This window comes from Ursus arctos, unplaced genomic scaffold (genome assembly GCF_023065955.2).
Source record: "Ursus arctos isolate Adak ecotype North America unplaced genomic scaffold, UrsArc2.0 scaffold_28, whole genome shotgun sequence".
NCBI lineage: Eukaryota > Metazoa > Chordata > Mammalia > Carnivora > Ursidae > Ursus > Ursus arctos.
In genome coordinates this window covers 20870713-20886173 of record NW_026622963.1, presented here as the reverse complement: position 1 = coordinate 20886173, position 15461 = coordinate 20870713, and the positions used below count along the sequence as shown (strand labels likewise).

At 53.6% G+C, this 15461-nt stretch overlaps 1 protein-coding gene across 1 annotated transcript in view; it reads left to right on the top strand.

Annotated features, from left to right (window-relative positions):
• Positions 1-640: 640 nt before the first annotated feature.
• ALDH1A3 (aldehyde dehydrogenase 1 family member A3) overlaps positions 641-15461 on the top strand; it is a 37170-nt gene continuing 22349 nt past the window's right edge. The window contains exons 1-5 of the mRNA XM_026510346.4: positions 641-957; positions 6453-6557; positions 8568-8708; positions 13031-13160; positions 13491-13552. Coding sequence (XP_026366131.1) covers positions 859-957; positions 6453-6557; positions 8568-8708; positions 13031-13160; positions 13491-13552 — 537 coding nt within the window. The 5' untranslated portion in view covers positions 641-858. The remainder of the gene's footprint in view (positions 958-6452; positions 6558-8567; positions 8709-13030; positions 13161-13490; positions 13553-15461) is intronic.

The window sequence follows — 15461 nt, the reverse complement described above, 5'->3', positions numbered from 1 at the left end:
GGTGTAATTTATGCATTTTAAAAGTCAAAATAATTGCACCCAGGGCCCCTGCTGAAAGGCGGTCTGCGCCTGCTGAGGTCAGAGGCCCAGCTCGGCATAGCAAGGGCCAAAAGCTTTTCCTGGCCTTCTGGCGCTCGGTGTGTGAAGCCTGAGAGCCACGGGGAAAGTCCAGCCATCTGGGCCACCGGGTCCTGGAGGCGGTCCCAGCAGGGGCCGAGTGGGGCGCGGCGGGCGTCCGTCCTGAGAGCTGGGACCTGGAGGCCGGATTCTAGGCCCAGGCACGTGGGCTGCGAAGCGGGGGCCGCCCCGCGGGGCGCCCCGACCCCTGAAGCGGCTGGAGTCCCCGGCAGGGAGGCGCGCATTCCCGGAGCGCAGCGCCCTGACCAAAGTCGGGCGAGTGCGCGGAGCGGCGGCGGGCAGGGGGCGGCAGGTGCGGCGGGGCGAGCTCGCCGGACTTCGGGGAGAGATCTGGGCGCTGTGGCCCCGGCGCCCCCGCTCCCTACCCTGGCCCGCTGCCCGAGCCCTGGCACTTCCGGGGCCCGGCGGCGCTTCGGGGGAGCTCCTCCAAGGGCAGCCTCCGGGGGCGGGGGAGCGCGCGGCGCGGTGGCCTGGCGGGGGGTGGCCGGGCTCCCGCAGGGCGGCGGGCGGGGTGGGGTGAGGCAGGCCGGCCCCCTCCCCTCTCGCCCGCCCTCCCTTCCTCCAGTCCTGCAGCCAATTAGACGGCCCCCTTGGGCGGGAGGCGTGGGTCGCTCCATAAAGCGGCGCGGAGCTGTCACCCCGCGAGCAGGCTGCGCACCATCCAGGCCGGAGCCAGCGCCGCAGACTCGGGCGCCTCGGGCCGGGGAGCGCAGAAGAGCCATGGCCACCACCAACGGGGCCGTGGAGAACGGGCAGCCGGACAGGAAGCCGCCTGCCCTGCCTCGCCCGGTCCGCAACCTGGAGGTCAAGTTCACCAAGGTGAGGCGGACGCCCATCCCACCCGACGGTCGCCTGGCTTCGCGCTGGGCTGTCCGGCCGGAGTGGCGGGGACGAGGAGCCAGCAGGCGTGGAGCCCAGCCGCTCCGCTCCGAGGGTGCGGGGCGCTGCGGGCGGCGCGCCCTCGGCCGAGTTCGCCCGGCGCTCCAGTGACCGGAGCCTCTCTGCCTGGGTCCGACCCTCTCGGAGCCGCGTCTGGCGGCGCAGGACATCCCGGGCGGGAGCGCGTCCGCCGCGCACCCCCAAGGGGACTCCTCGTTCTGCACTCCCGGACGGGCTCTCGGGCGGCGGGGCTCGGCACTCGAAGCTTACAAGCCTGGCGAGGGAGCCTGCGCAGCCGCCGCGCGGCTCCGGGCTGCCGCCGGCGCGGCCCCGACGTGCCTTTCAGGGCCCGTTTGGAAGGCGAGCGGAGGTGCGGGCCGCGGGGGCCCCGGGCGCGTTGGTCTCCCCGCAGGCCCTGCGGCACGGTTTCCGGGGCTGAACGGGTCGGGCTTCGGGAGGGTCAGAGGGTGCCTGAGAACACCGAGAGCTGGTCTGAGAGCTGGGTCTGCACTGGGGAGCCGCGACTCGGAGACTCCAGAACCATGGCATGGCGAGCACGGGAGGGACGTCCTACCTTCCGTGCTTGGCCTACCTGGCTTAGCAGGAGAGCCAGGGGGAGTAGGAAGGTGATCATTGGTGCAAGTGCCCTGGGGCCCCGGGGCCCTGGTGTTGGCAGACAGAGAATCCGTTCCCGATGGTCTCCGAACCCGGGCCTGGGAAGCCGGGGCCTCCAGGCCCCACCGCGCTGCGCCGGGTGGAGTCTGCTATTTTGCGCTGGGCTGGGAGGCTGGAGCATCGGCAAAGCGGTGAGATCACCTGCCTAGGGCAGAAAGGAAGATGGCGAGGCCTGGAGCCCAGGCTGCGGAGGGCTGCGGGGAGCGCGTCCTGCGGGAGGACCCTCGGAGTCTATTTGGGGGCCGTGGTCTGGGGCCTGGAGCGGGAGCGCGGCAGGGTCGCAGACCGAAAGCCTCGGCTGGCTTCTCTTTCCCCAACTTTCCCTCCTTTTAATTTAATTTTATTTTTTTAATTTGCATCTTATCCATTCCCCGCCCCCCAACTCCAGCTGACACAGCACTGAGAAAATTTCCCCATCAATTTTACTTTCAAAAGTAGCAATTATGTCTCTCAAATAGTTTTAATCAAGCGGAGAAAGTTGCAGGCCACTATGTGTGGCCTTCAGATTCTGGTCTCTTGGCACTTCATGTCGGCTCTGCCTCTGATCACATGACATTTAAATTAACTGTTTTCAGAGGGTTCCGTAATCAACAGAGACACTTCACCATAAATGCTGGAGATTATTTTTAATGTCATTTCCGTAGCGGTATCAGCTTCAGAGCGAAAATTCCATCACCAATTCTGGGAGCAGTTGGGATAGTACCTACCTCTTTTCAGACCGTTGCTCTGTGGGTGACGGCCTGTCGGTGGTGGTGGTGCAGCTTTGTTTTATTTTTGTTTTGTAAGGTTTTTTTTTTTAATGCTACAGAAGCCAGAAATTACTATGTTATTGTCTTTTGCCTTTCTACCTTTCTGAATCCTATCAGAGCAATACAGCCACCTATGGAAAATTCCTTCTTTCTCTGCAATCCTTCATGGCCCTTCCCAAGTGCATATAGAGGAGGTCCTTAGCAGATTCACAGACCGACCTGTGTCTCTTGTCTTGCTGGGAGCCTCTTCTTCTTAGTGGAACAGAACTGGCTGTGTGATTAAGGCTGGCGAGACGCGATGAGATGCTCAGGGGCTTCGGGGCCATGGCGGCTGCTAGGGCCTGACACCAGGCCACTGTACCCTCCTTCCTTGTGGAAGGTGAGGCCTCCACCGTGCTCTGTCCTTGCTCCCGGGCCGACCACCGCAGAGGCCTACCCCTAGCAGCTGTGGGGCCCAGGCAGCCTGTGTGGTGGTGGCTGAGGGACAGCAGCCCCGGCCAGCGATGCTTAGGAGGGCCTCTGGCTGGAGAGGCAGCAGACAGGGCCTAGGAAAGAAGCAGGAGAGCCAGAACTGCGGATCCGAGGCCCAGGGCCGGCAGTGGGGAGGGGTGGAGTGGTGAGCCCATAAAGGCCTGTTAGTTTTCAAACCTGACTCATGGAGCTTCTTGCTAATGGAGGACATGCCAGAAATGGTGGGTCTGAGCCCTAGCCTTGGGGGTGCCATTTCCCAGGATAAGTCCAGTTTCCAGAAGGACGACCTTGTCACAACTTCATTTGTTCTCACCTTTTTTAAAGATTTTATTTATTTATGAGAGAGAGAGAGAGAGAGAGAGAGAACAAGCGAGCATGGGTGGGGGGAGGGGCAGCGGGAGAGGGAGAAGCAGGCTCCCCACTGAGTAGGGAGCCCAAATCGGGGCTGGACCCCAGGACCCTGAGATCATGACTTGAGCCGAAGGCAGAAGCTTAATTGACTGAGCCTCCCAGGCACCCCTGTTCTCACATTTTAACCTTGGGCTCCGCTATGTGACTCCGGTGGTGGGGGAGGGGAAGGATCCCCTTTGGCATCCCCCACCCCCATATCTCAGAGGATAGCAACCTCTTTCACTTTAGGAGGGGTCCTTTCCTTTCCTTAGAAAATGTCTTCCAGTAACAGAGATCGTCTTTAAGAGTTTCTGGTTCACTCAAACACCCGTTTTTCTAATCTCCTTGATAAAAGCTCCAATTAGCTCCAGTCTCCGGTTCTGAAAGCATAACCCCTTTGGGTTTCGCTGAAGTCCGGTGGAAGTTCCTGTAAATGGCATCAGCAGACCTCACTTGCGTGGTCACCAACTTCACCTCCACCCCGGGGCTCCCTGCTCCTCAGAGCAGCTGTGGTTTTTGGGCTCAGCCCGGATGACAGGCCATTCCGCTCCTTCAGTAAAATGTGAATCCCGGAACCTAATTTTTATACCTCTGTAAGGTTTATCTGATACCAGTTCACAGGCCGAGGAGGATAATTTTTTTTTTTTCTGGACACATTATCCTGATTTGGGGCTCAAAACGGCACAGGCAGCATAATCAGTAGGCCACACTTACTGACCCCTTCTTTATTTGTGTTTTTGTTTTATTTTAGTGGAGAGAAAATCAACAGTAGAAACCACTTGCGAGATTACTTACTAGTGTAGTATACAAAAAATTTTTTGCTAAATTGGCAACCTCGCGATGGGAAAATATGGTCCGAGTTGAGGAGTCTGTTTTTTTTAAGTTGCTGGTTACGAGGGACTTCGGATCAATGTCATGACCGACCAAGTCTTTTTTTTTTTTTTTTTTTTTTTGGAGGAACATGCTTAGAGATGAAGTATAACGGACATCTGATCGTTGCAATCTGTTTCCATCCTCCTTATTTATATTCTCTTCTACCATCTTCTCACTTTCCCTCTCCCTTGGAATTGACACCAGGAAGGATCTAGATTCAGCAGTTTTCACTGATGGTCTGTATTTTCTAACCCACGAAATTTCATCTTCCAACAAATGGGCCTCTCTCTCTGGCTGCACTTCCCTCCCCATGCTAACTGAACCTCTCTTCTCCGCTTATTAATTTCTCGCTGTTACCGAGTGATTGCTTGCTGGATGGCAAGAGTGAACTCTTGGATTTGGTTTCAGTTGGAAGAATAAACCTGTAATTGTAGCCTGGCCTATTCCACGTGCTTCCCTGGGGGCCTGGCCTCATGTTGAAGGCGCTGAGCTTCCAGAAGTCAGATGGGCACATCCTAGAGGCAAGGGATGCTCTCAGCTCTGAATTCCACACGGTGGACAGGGTGCCTCTGTCCACCTGCCCCGCAAGAGCTGGCCTTCCATGCTTTGCCCCCGCCAGACTGAGACTTCCCCGCTTTCCAGGGAGAGTGATCAAAGCGGTCTCCCCCAGCAACTTCCCAGAGCCAGTTTCTTTCCCGGTGAGCTTTGGAGTTTTTACAGGACAGCCCAGGACAGAGATCGTAACCAAGCCGCACTCTGGATGAGATGTTTCCCCTCTCATCTATCATCACTGGGGAGTCAAGTGTTCCAAATGAATAAAATTCACAGTAATTGCAATTAGCCCTTGGATGGACACGATTCTTTTAAATGACTCAAAGAGAGGCAAAAGATACGCCTATAGATACAGAAATGGAATTCGATGAGCTAGGTCTGTACTTAGAAATTATTGATGGCATCTTGTTTGATGGAAGTGCTTCTAAAGCATCTTACTCATGTCTGTGACTGGGGTCTGTGTGACACCACGATGGGCTGTGATGACCAGCCTGTCCCGTGCTGGTACAGCGGGAGGTCATCTGTCTCTCCGGGGAGTCGGGACCTCCATGTTGTTAGAACGTGTTTGTGTATTACCTGTCACCTCTGTTCCTGGTTCTTTTCCAAGGCCCTCTCTTTGAATGCGGTGCTTTTTTTAAAGCAGTTAGGGGTTAGAGTAAACTAAGAGTAAATAGTACACACCTTTCAGTGTGGGAACTCTGTGAATTCCTCTTAGTTCTCTCATGATGTCTTTTATTTTTAACGTCCTTTTTCTCAGCCGTGTTCTAGATAATTGAGGCTCTGAACGAAGTGATTTTTTGGGTTAATTCTTTGGTTCTAGATATAAATGGTTATTTGTTACATCTGTTCATACAACCAGAACATTTCCCAGCCCAGATATCTATTTTTGTGTTCCAACACGGGCTTTTATTAAAACCAACATGAAAATAGGCATTTTAAAGAGAATGGGGGAGGAGTACCGATATATACCAACAAAGATTAAGGGTGATAGCAAGATCCTTGTAGAAAGCCAGTTCCTTGGCAGTCTGGCTGAGGGTTTCAACAGGGAGGAGGCAGAAAGGAATGCTGACTGCTGACCTGCCCTTCAAGGGCAGGCGATCCCTTGGCACTTTATATGTATAAACCTATTTAATCTTCCCCCCAAACTTGATGAGGGAGTAGGATTTAACTTATACCCTTTAACTATTCAACTCGACTCTTCCTCCATGAATCCATGTTAATAATTTAAATGGCTCAGTCCCTTAGGTGTCTGCCTTTGGCTCAAGTCATGATCCCAGGGTCCTGGGATCTAGCCCTGTGTGGGGATCTCTGTTCAGCGGGAAGCCTGCTTCTCCCTCTGCCCCTTCCCCCTGTTTGTGCTCTCTCTCTCTCTCTCTCTCTCTCTCGGTCAAATGAATAAATAAAATCTTTTAAATAAATAAAAAGAGACAAGATGTTTAGAAAAATTCTAAATGACTTTAGTTTCATTAGGACGAAAAGTAATTCTCTGAAAAGGTATTAGAAGTCAGGAGACTTGGATTCTAATTCTGAGTATTTTCCTGGTTGGGCATCTGACTCCATCTCCCCTCTAGGTCCCATCTGTAAAAGAGTGGGGGGGGGGTGCAGCGTGGGGGGGGGGAGGCAGAGGGTGGGGGAGGACAAGACGTTACCTAAGGTCCTCAGCATGTTGGAATGATATGATTTTGATTTAAGCCCTAATGCATTACAACTTCCTTTCCTGGTTAGATATTCATCAACAATGAATGGCATGAATCCAAGAGTGGAAAAAAGTTTGCCACATATAATCCTTCAACTCTAGAAAAAATATGTGAAGTAGAAGAAGGAGATAAGGTGAGTGCTTCCCCCACCCCCACTCTCACCCCCCAAGTAATTAAATTACAGATAACTAGAGGATAAGGAGGCGGTATGGCTTAGCTATAAGACAGACCTGGCCCGTGCTCGGGGTGGGACCTGAGTTAGCTGCTTCTCACACACATGGCCCAGAATGGGATCAATTAGGGACAATCCACTGCAGAGAGTCACTCTCCTTTGATAGATGTTTCCCCATCTATAAGGATGACCTCAGCTATCCTCGTCACGTGGCTAAAGGAAAGGTTTTTATCAATGATTTGAACCTGGAGGCATGAAACCCTCTTTCCAGAAAGCATTTCCGGCTGGTGTGTTTCACCAACTGCAGCATTCTGGCAGGAGACACTTGAAAGAGAAAGGCTTGAAGGGAAAAAGACTTGCTAACCAAGTCATGCAGGGGTAATAACATCACGCAATCACCAGATTTCCTTTCTACCAGAACCTGAAATGATCACGGAAAGCTATAGTCTTTATGACCATATATGTAGTTATGTATATAAAGGACTTCTGGATGTGTCCTTGGTACATTTCAAAGCCGGAAAGTATCTTTTAAATATATGTGCCATTAGAGGAAAGGTTGAAGGTAAAGCTTTTCTAAGAAGGCAAGGGAAATTCAAACCTCTCCTCCACCACTAGAGTAATCATCTGATGTTCTTATACGTGTAGGGGTCACGATGAATGTGGATAGGGGGAAAGACGTGTCGCAAATAGGCTCGACTTGGATCCCACCAGTGAGTTCTGGGACAGGCAGGAAACACAGTGGTTCTACCCGTCCAGACCCTTCCATGCGTAATGCCTCAAGCTAAGCTCTGTTTACAAAGATAATAGCATCAAGGAGCTCATCTTTGTATGACGTGAGGACGTGGGGCAGCCGGGGTGTGGGGGGCATCCTGTGGAGCAGGATTCCCAGTGGGTGATTCCCAGGTGCAGTACCCAGGTATCAAAGAGGAGAGTGAGATCCCTGCCCCAGGCTCTGGGGGACTGCTCTGAGCACCTAGACACAGACGCTGTCCTGTCCCCTGCAGCTGGAGAGGCCCTGGCCTGCACCCCAGAGCCTGGGATAAGGAATTCAAAGTCCTAGTATCTGCTTTACCAAAACTCGCTTGCCTCCAAGCATGCTTTGGAGACACAGACTCTTGGTGGAGTGTCCCTCTTGACTGCATCGGGCAGCCCCTGCCTGTTGTACTCCCCTAGGGAACTGAGGCTCAGAGGGGCCTGGGGGATGAGCCATTGCTCGTCAGCAACCAGAGCCTTGAATTCATTTTCCATCAATAAGAATGGGTGACATTAAATAGCTCTAAAAAGCTCGTACTTCTTTCCTTTTAAGAAGAAGTTTCCATTGTAATTCTTCTATGGGTGCACAGAAAATCTAGTTCCTTGCCCAGGGAATGGTGCAACACTTCTGCCCCCAAGGCAGGGGGGTAGGGGGTGGGGTTGGAGGTGAGGCTGAAGAAAGAGAAAAGTTCCAGAACCTCCCTGTCTGTGGACTTTTCCGATGTGGTCAGTTCCGAGATCCCGAGAAGCACTCCTGCCCCATTCTCACTATAGGACCACAGTCCTCAGCTTGAATAAAATGCCAAGACAGACATTTCCCACCTAACTGATGAGCTGTGGGAGTGTGTGTGTGTCCAAACTGAGCGAGCAAGTGGAAAATCTTTTCCTACTCGGGTCACCAAGAAAAATAATTAAGGTCGGTAGTCTTATAAACTATTTTAAAACGCTTTTATAATCAGAAAGAAAGTTCATACTTGGCCATTGTAGAAATCTTGAAAAAGACCCAAGACGTAAAGAAGGAAAAAGTCACTTGAAAGTCCCAAACGGGGGTGTCCAGCGATCTCGAACCTAGGGGCCACCTTCCGACTGACCCCCACCCACCCCCCTTCCTCTGCTGCGTGAGGGACGCGGGTCTCTGCTGTTCGCTGTAGCTGACGGCTGAGCTCTCCCAAAACGTGACAGAAGGTGACCCACTCTCTCTGGTTTTTGGCCGCTCAGCCCGACGTGGACAAGGCCGTGGAGGCCGCACACGCCGCCTTCCAGAGGGGCTCGCCCTGGCGCCGCCTGGACGCCCTGGGCCGTGGCTGGCTGCTGCATCAGTTGGCTGACCTTGTGGAGAGGGACCGCGCCGTCCTGGCTGTGAGTACACGCTCATGGGCGGGCGAGTGTGGGACCGTCTGGCCCCCGCGGGGCTTGGGGGAGACCCAGGGTGCTGGTTTTGTGTGGCGCTATGTGTGTCAGGACATTTGAGGTAGAGCCAGCTCTCTGGCAGTAGGCATGTGTCCACACGGTCCAGCTCAAAACCCTTTCCATTTTGAAGTCAGACTTTTGCGCCCCTCCCCCCACCCTGCACTTCATGTTCTTGACCAAGCAGTTGCCCGGAGGAAGTTCAGTTGTGTCCATGGTTCCCAGACTCAAGACGGTCACGGGCCACCAGATAAGCCTGGTCCTACCTGTACATTTCTGAAATTAACCTTTTTTTTCTAATATGAAATCTCTTTTACTGATAAGTTGAACGTCATCCTAGGTGACAAGATCTGTGCTGGTATATTTTTTTGAATACTTATTTAAATAGATGCCACTCCTTAACATAGAAAACATTGGTCCCATAGAACCTAAAAATCACCCCTGTTTCACCCCTGAACTGGGTAAGCATGTGCAGAGTGATGGTGAGTGCAGGGTAACCTGGTTATGGGAACCCTCAGGCTATGAAAGACTTCAGTTCAAATCCCAGCTCTGCCACTTACTAGTTGTGTGACGTTGGACAACTTGCTTTACTTCTCTGAGCATGTATTTCTTTATGGGAGATACCAATAATAATGGTATTCAGCGAGAATGATCCATTTAAAATCCTTAGCAGAGTCCCTGGCATGCAGTCAGCACTAAATAGATGATAGTTGTTATTAGGAACAGCAGTCCTCATAATAGTGCGCATGCCCAGCTGCATGACCCCCTGGCCGGTAATTTCTAGGCACCTTAATTCCCCTGCTGCAACATAGGCGTGTGAATTCGGCCCGCACCACGAGGTTGGGTCGCTCCCATCAGACTGGGCTGCAAAGACACAGACAGGCTGTAAATGCATTATTTACAGGGATCCCAAGACCTTCCTCCGGTCTTACAGTGAGCAAGCAGAGGAAATCTCAGGGCCGCCTCCTGCCTTGAGGTCCTTCCCAACCTACACACGCTGCCCTCCCACGGCTCTCAGACTCCTGTTTAGAAGTTGCTCCAAACCTCGAGGCCCAGTTGGTGGGGGAGTAAATCTCCTTTTCAGCCTCCTATTTGAACAAATGGTTCTTTCCTCTCTTGCTTGGATGTCTGGGCCGAGCAGTAGAGTAACTCCTTCGTGGACACTGCGTCATCCAGGACGCCAAAATCGTTTTTGTGCCCAACTGTGTGTTTTGGGGCTAGAGACTGGGGGATCTCTGTATCTGGGCTGCCGCTCTTCGCTGCGTGGCCCCAAGGGTGCGTCTGCACAGAGCTCAACTCTCCTTCCTTCCCACCCTGCCAGCCGGGCCTGGCGTGCTTGCCCCCAGTCCGGGTGAGGGTGTCTCCCTCTCAGGGTCAACGTTTCTGTCCGTGGAGTCTCTGGTTTCTTCCTGCAACGAAAGCCAGCCTCAACTCTCAAGCTGCCAGACTGGCTTTTTCAAAAACATTTCTGTTTTCACCCAGCATGAGCTCATCAGTCTGCAATGTCCGTGGGGACTCATAGCAGGCGGGAGAGGATGTGCCCTGGGCACCCCTCCCTACCCTGTCCTCAAGTGTCAGTATCAGCTGCGGGAGCAGTGGCTATGTAGCCACCCCTGCCTTCAGCCCGCCCCACGGTCCTGGCAGGACTGTGCTGCGATCGCAGCGGGAGCGAGTTGCCTCTTGCCGTCGGGACCTTGCTGCCCACGAGAAATAAGATCCAGCTCTTTGCCGCATCATGAAAGGAACAAGAGAATGACTGGCCAATATGGCTTTTCAAACCAGGACCACATCATAGGAAAGCACCGTCACCCTCCACCTCGATATGGTTTTCCTGCATTTTCATGCAGCAAAGTGCTTCTTCCTATCACGTTCTCTTGCCGACTCAGTGGTTTTGACAGAGCTACGTATTTACTTCTGTGTTCGATGTTTAGGAACAGATGTGGGGGATCCGGCAGCCCCAGCTTTCTCCTCCTTCCTGAGGCACCTGGGGGCCAGACTCTGGCTCTGTGGGTGCTCTTTCTGGAAGGTCCCAAATTGGGGCCCTCCCTGTTTACTCTCTTTTCAACCCCAGCCCCGTTTCTGGGCCTCCTCATTTTAAGCTTTTGGCACACTGACCGAGTCTCGGGGCAGGTTCCCTCGGCCCTTTTCTTCACTCTTTCCTATCTGAAGGTTACAGTGCATTAATTTTTCAGAAGGCATATTTTTTCTCGTAAAATGTCAAGGGAAGTAAACTCGGGAGCAGCTGTGGTTTACTCACGGTCCAGCCCCAATAACTGTTTAAAAGTCCCAGTCAGTAGCTAACACTTGATTTCTCAGGTCCAGCCCTATCCACTCATTTGTGAATCTTTTTTTGTTTAAAAAGAATTTCCTGTCTAAATCTATTATGACCCCAGTTTTTCTTGGACACTTCCCATAGAGCCAACCTAGCAAATTCTTGCTGTCACCCTGGGAAGCAAACTTGCCCAAGTTAATAATGAAAGACAGCCAATGCTTGCTGAATACTCACCTTGGACCAGGCTTATCGCAGGCACATTTATTATCCCATTTCAGAGATGAGGACACTGAGGCCCAGAGAGGTTAAGTAACCGAAGGCTATCCAACCAGAGGAAGTAAGAAAAGGGCCAAGAATAAACTCCTGGTCCCACTGACAGGTCTCCAGATGTTGTCTGGAGTCGCCCGGTCTTGGACCTTTCGGCAACGGTTGGGTTTCCCGTGGAAAAAGAAAAGTTTCAGCTTGGAATGTCACTCGGTAGGAGCCAAAGTGCAGTGCACTGGATGTGACCTTGGTCTGACTTGGTCCCGGAGCAGCATCCTCCAGGGGTGGGATCCATCCCAGACCCAGACCAGCCCTGTCGTCTTCATCAACTCACACTCCAGTCTCCTCGGTGTCCCCAAATAAGGATTGCCGAAAAGGAAGACGAGCATAGTCATGACGGCTATTAATGTCATCATGAAACAGTTCGCTTGGCACTTCCTATGGGCAGGCCCCATCCTAGCCCTCACCCCAGCCCCATGAGGCAAGTGCCACTACTATTATTGTGATTATCATTATTATTATTCTCATTTTACAGATGAGGAAATTGAGCCAGAGGGGGATCTGGGGGCTTGCCGCTCAGTGAGAGAAGCAGTCACTCCTTTTGAGGAGCTGGGCTCCCCCTGAAGCAAAGTTCTGAGAGGGTCGCCCCGAGGACCCTGCGTGGCCATTCGACAGTCTTCCCTGACGCAGATGTCCTGTGGCAACAGCCTAAGGCGTGGCCACTGCGCTGGCTGGAAGCTGGATGCCCCGAGTCCAGTGCCCCACTGAATGACCTTAGGTGTCACCCGGCTCTGTTAGCCTTGGTGTGGGCACCTTGAAGTGACAGCTGAGGTGTCAAGGTCAGAGATGAGGCCGATGCAGGTGCACGTGGAAGGGCCTGTCTTGCCCAGTGAATCACCCTCTCACCACATGGACTCTAAAATGAGAATCCAGCCCCAGGCTATGTGCTGGGTGGTCACTTCCTGCCCAGATGGATGGCAGGCGGTCTCAGCGCCGGGCTCTACTGGGGCCGCTTGTCTGAGGGACAAAGGGGTCCTCTTAAACCCCGGGCTGGAAATAGAAAAGAATCCCTGCCATTGAGTGGCTGCCCACTCGCCCTGGGTAATCACCTCCCTCACCACCAAGGGCGAGCCTGCTCCCTTCCGACCGTGCATCCGGCTGGGGCCGCCTGGCTGGGGAGGACGGTGCCTTTTGTGCGACAAGACTTGGAGCTCTACCCTTCGGGGCCCCGTCGCTCTTTCCACAGCCACGCTGGTCAGCCCAGCCAGGAAGGAAGATCCCGCATCCCCCCCCTTTTGGTGGAGGTCGCAAGCCCTCTCTCCAGCCTTCCCGAAGGCAGCTAACCTCCCGAGAGCTTCCCTGGGAGGGCACAAGCCCGTGTGGCCGGGTCACCCAGCTGTGCTCCAGACAGAAGACCAAATGCCACCGTGTCTTCCTTCCCAGGGAGGCTCCAGATCAGACTTCCATCTGCTGTCCTTCACGGGGACACCCGCTCATGCCCTGGCCAAGCCCCCCCACCCGCGCCCCCGACTAAGCTGTTTTGAAAGCAGAGTAATCCTTGACAGTCTGAGACGGGTCTGACAGGAGACACAGTGGCTTGCTTTCTGCCATGTTTCTCACGGAACATGGCACACGCCGTGTCCTAGGACTGTGCTTTCTCCCCCCACCCCCTGGCTTTCACCCCCTGACGGCGAAGCAGGAAACTGCGTCTGACACAGATGTTGTCTTTTTTCTGCAGACCCTGGAAACGATGGACACGGGGAAGCCGTTCCTTCACGCCTTTTTCATCGACCTGGAGGGCTGTATTAAAACCCTCAGATACTTTGCAGGGTGGGCTGACAAAATACAGGGCAGGACCATCCCCACAGGTGAGCCAACGCTGGACTCCCAGCCTCATTGGGGGACTTTCGGGGGCTCTGTCTTCTCATTGGTCCAGGTAGCCTCTCCAGAGCATCCCTGCCCCCCCACATGTCCCCCCCCCCCGGGCCCCCTTCCTGTTGCAAAAGAAAGTGGTCCTGTGCTCATTTCTCCTAAGGAATTGTACTTATTACATTGAGCTAAAGATCCCTTGTTTGTGGACTAGACAAGACTTGGAGCTGACACCTTTGTGCGCTTCTGGCTTTCTTTCTTGTCTTTTTGTGACGTAAAATCTTCGACTGAGGTTAATTCCAGTGTTCTCCACATAACCTCTCTTCCAGATGACAACGTTGTGTGCTTTACCAGGCATGAGCCCATAGGTGTGTGTGGGGCCATCACTCCTGTAAGTATGGTGACTTTTCTAGATAGATCCTTGCACATCCTGCCCTACTCCCGTGTGGCCTCTGGAACCAGTTTCTGGTGTCTTCTGATTCGATCACACTGGCATTAACTGAACATTTGCTTTGTGGCATGGGGCTGGGCACTCGAGAGTTACCAGGATGGGTTAGATCCCATGCCTGCCCTCAGGGGTCTGACTCCTGAAGCACAACAGAAGGCACCGTGGACCCCAGCCAGAGGGCTCAGGAATGCCCAGTTTCTCTAGGGCAGCGGTCTTTTAAGAGGGCCTTGAAGGATGAGAATGAGTCGTTCAATAGGAAAATAGGTCTTCTAAGCAGTAGGAATGGCCCCAGTGAGGACGTTGAGGTGCCTGGGTTACTTGGAGGCGGGGGGATAGCAGGAAAGCTGGTGAGGCCACACTTAAGATAGGGACAAAGTGAGGAAGAGGAGGAGCTCATGTCCGGTGGTCCAGGCCGGGCACCCAGTGGGCCATGGCTGCCGAGGGCCTGGGACTTTAATCACTGGGCAGTGGGGAGCCCGGCAGGTGCCAGGGAATGCGGTGATGCTGCCTGTCTGTTGGAGAAAGCCTCGGGCCACTGGAACACCTGGGCGGGAGGCTGGGCAGACAGGCGGCAACATGGAGAGAGGATTGAAAGTGTGCTCTGTGGAGACAAGGAAGATGTGTCCCTCCACCAACAGTGGAGAGCCCGCCGTGTGCCAGGCACGGCGCCAGGGTGCCAGGTACTGAAGACATGAAGGAAAAGGGCCCAGCCTTTGCCCCTGAGGAATTTGCAGGTCAGTTAAAAGGCCGAGGAAGGAAGCCCCGCCAAGAAAAATGATTAAGACAGGAACTGTTTGAAGACCAAGCAGAAGCATGGGTTTGAAAGCTCCTGAGGAGGTCGAGTTGGTGGAGTTTAGTGTCTAGTCAGAGGTTGGGGGTGAGTCCTGGCCAGAACTGGGTGGATGGTGTTGCTGGGTGATTTGAGGAAGACTGGGGGAGAAGTGGGTTAGGGTGGAGTGCCGTGACAGATGGAGGTCATGCTGGGCAGATGTCGTAGAGGGGCAGTGGAAGAGCCAAGCAAAGGGTCCCATCAGTCATTTGCATATTTGGGTCAAGGGCTCGAGAGAGGTGAGGGCTGGAGCTACCCACGTGCAGTGGTCAGGACAGAGGTGTTTCTGCCCATCGAGTTGAGAGGGGGTCATCCAGAGAGGGATGCAGAGTGAGAAAAGAAGAGGGCCAGGGGCCAAATCCTGTAGACTCTTAGGGGATCCCACTGAGAAGTCTGAGCAGCTAGGGTCCGGGGCATTCCAGAAATGGAATACATTTCCAGAAAAAGACTGTGGTCAATAGGGTCCTCTCCTTCGTAGAAATTCAAAAAGACAGGAGCACAGCTGTTAGATTTGCTCACCAACAGCGGTGTCTGGAGTTTGGGGTACAGTGGAAGCTTCATTGCTGGGACTTACAAAAAGGGACCTAAGCATGTGGGCACAGCTCTTCTCAGAAGCTTCGAGGGGAGAGAGGGAACTGCTGGAAGTGGCAAAAGCTAAGGGAAGGTATGGGTTTGCTTGTCGGACAGGAGAGACAATGGCATTTGTGTGCTATGGAGTGGGGGTCCAGGAAGAAGAGGGAACCCCAGGCATTAGTGGGGGGTACCCCAAAACAATGCCTGCCATCATTTAACAGAGCATATTGGCCCTTGGGAACTGGGATCTTCTGTTTGTTGCCTAGTGGTAGGAATTCCAGACAAAGCTGGGAGAGAAATTATAGTGGCCAGACCACGAGTTCGCCACCTTCAGCTGGTCCCATGCGTGTAGCTTTGCAGGGAGCTCTTCTGTCTGGCATCCTTTGAACATAAGGAGCCAAAGGGATTCCTTTGGGATGGGGGTGGTTGAGGGACAGCTAGAATCAAGCT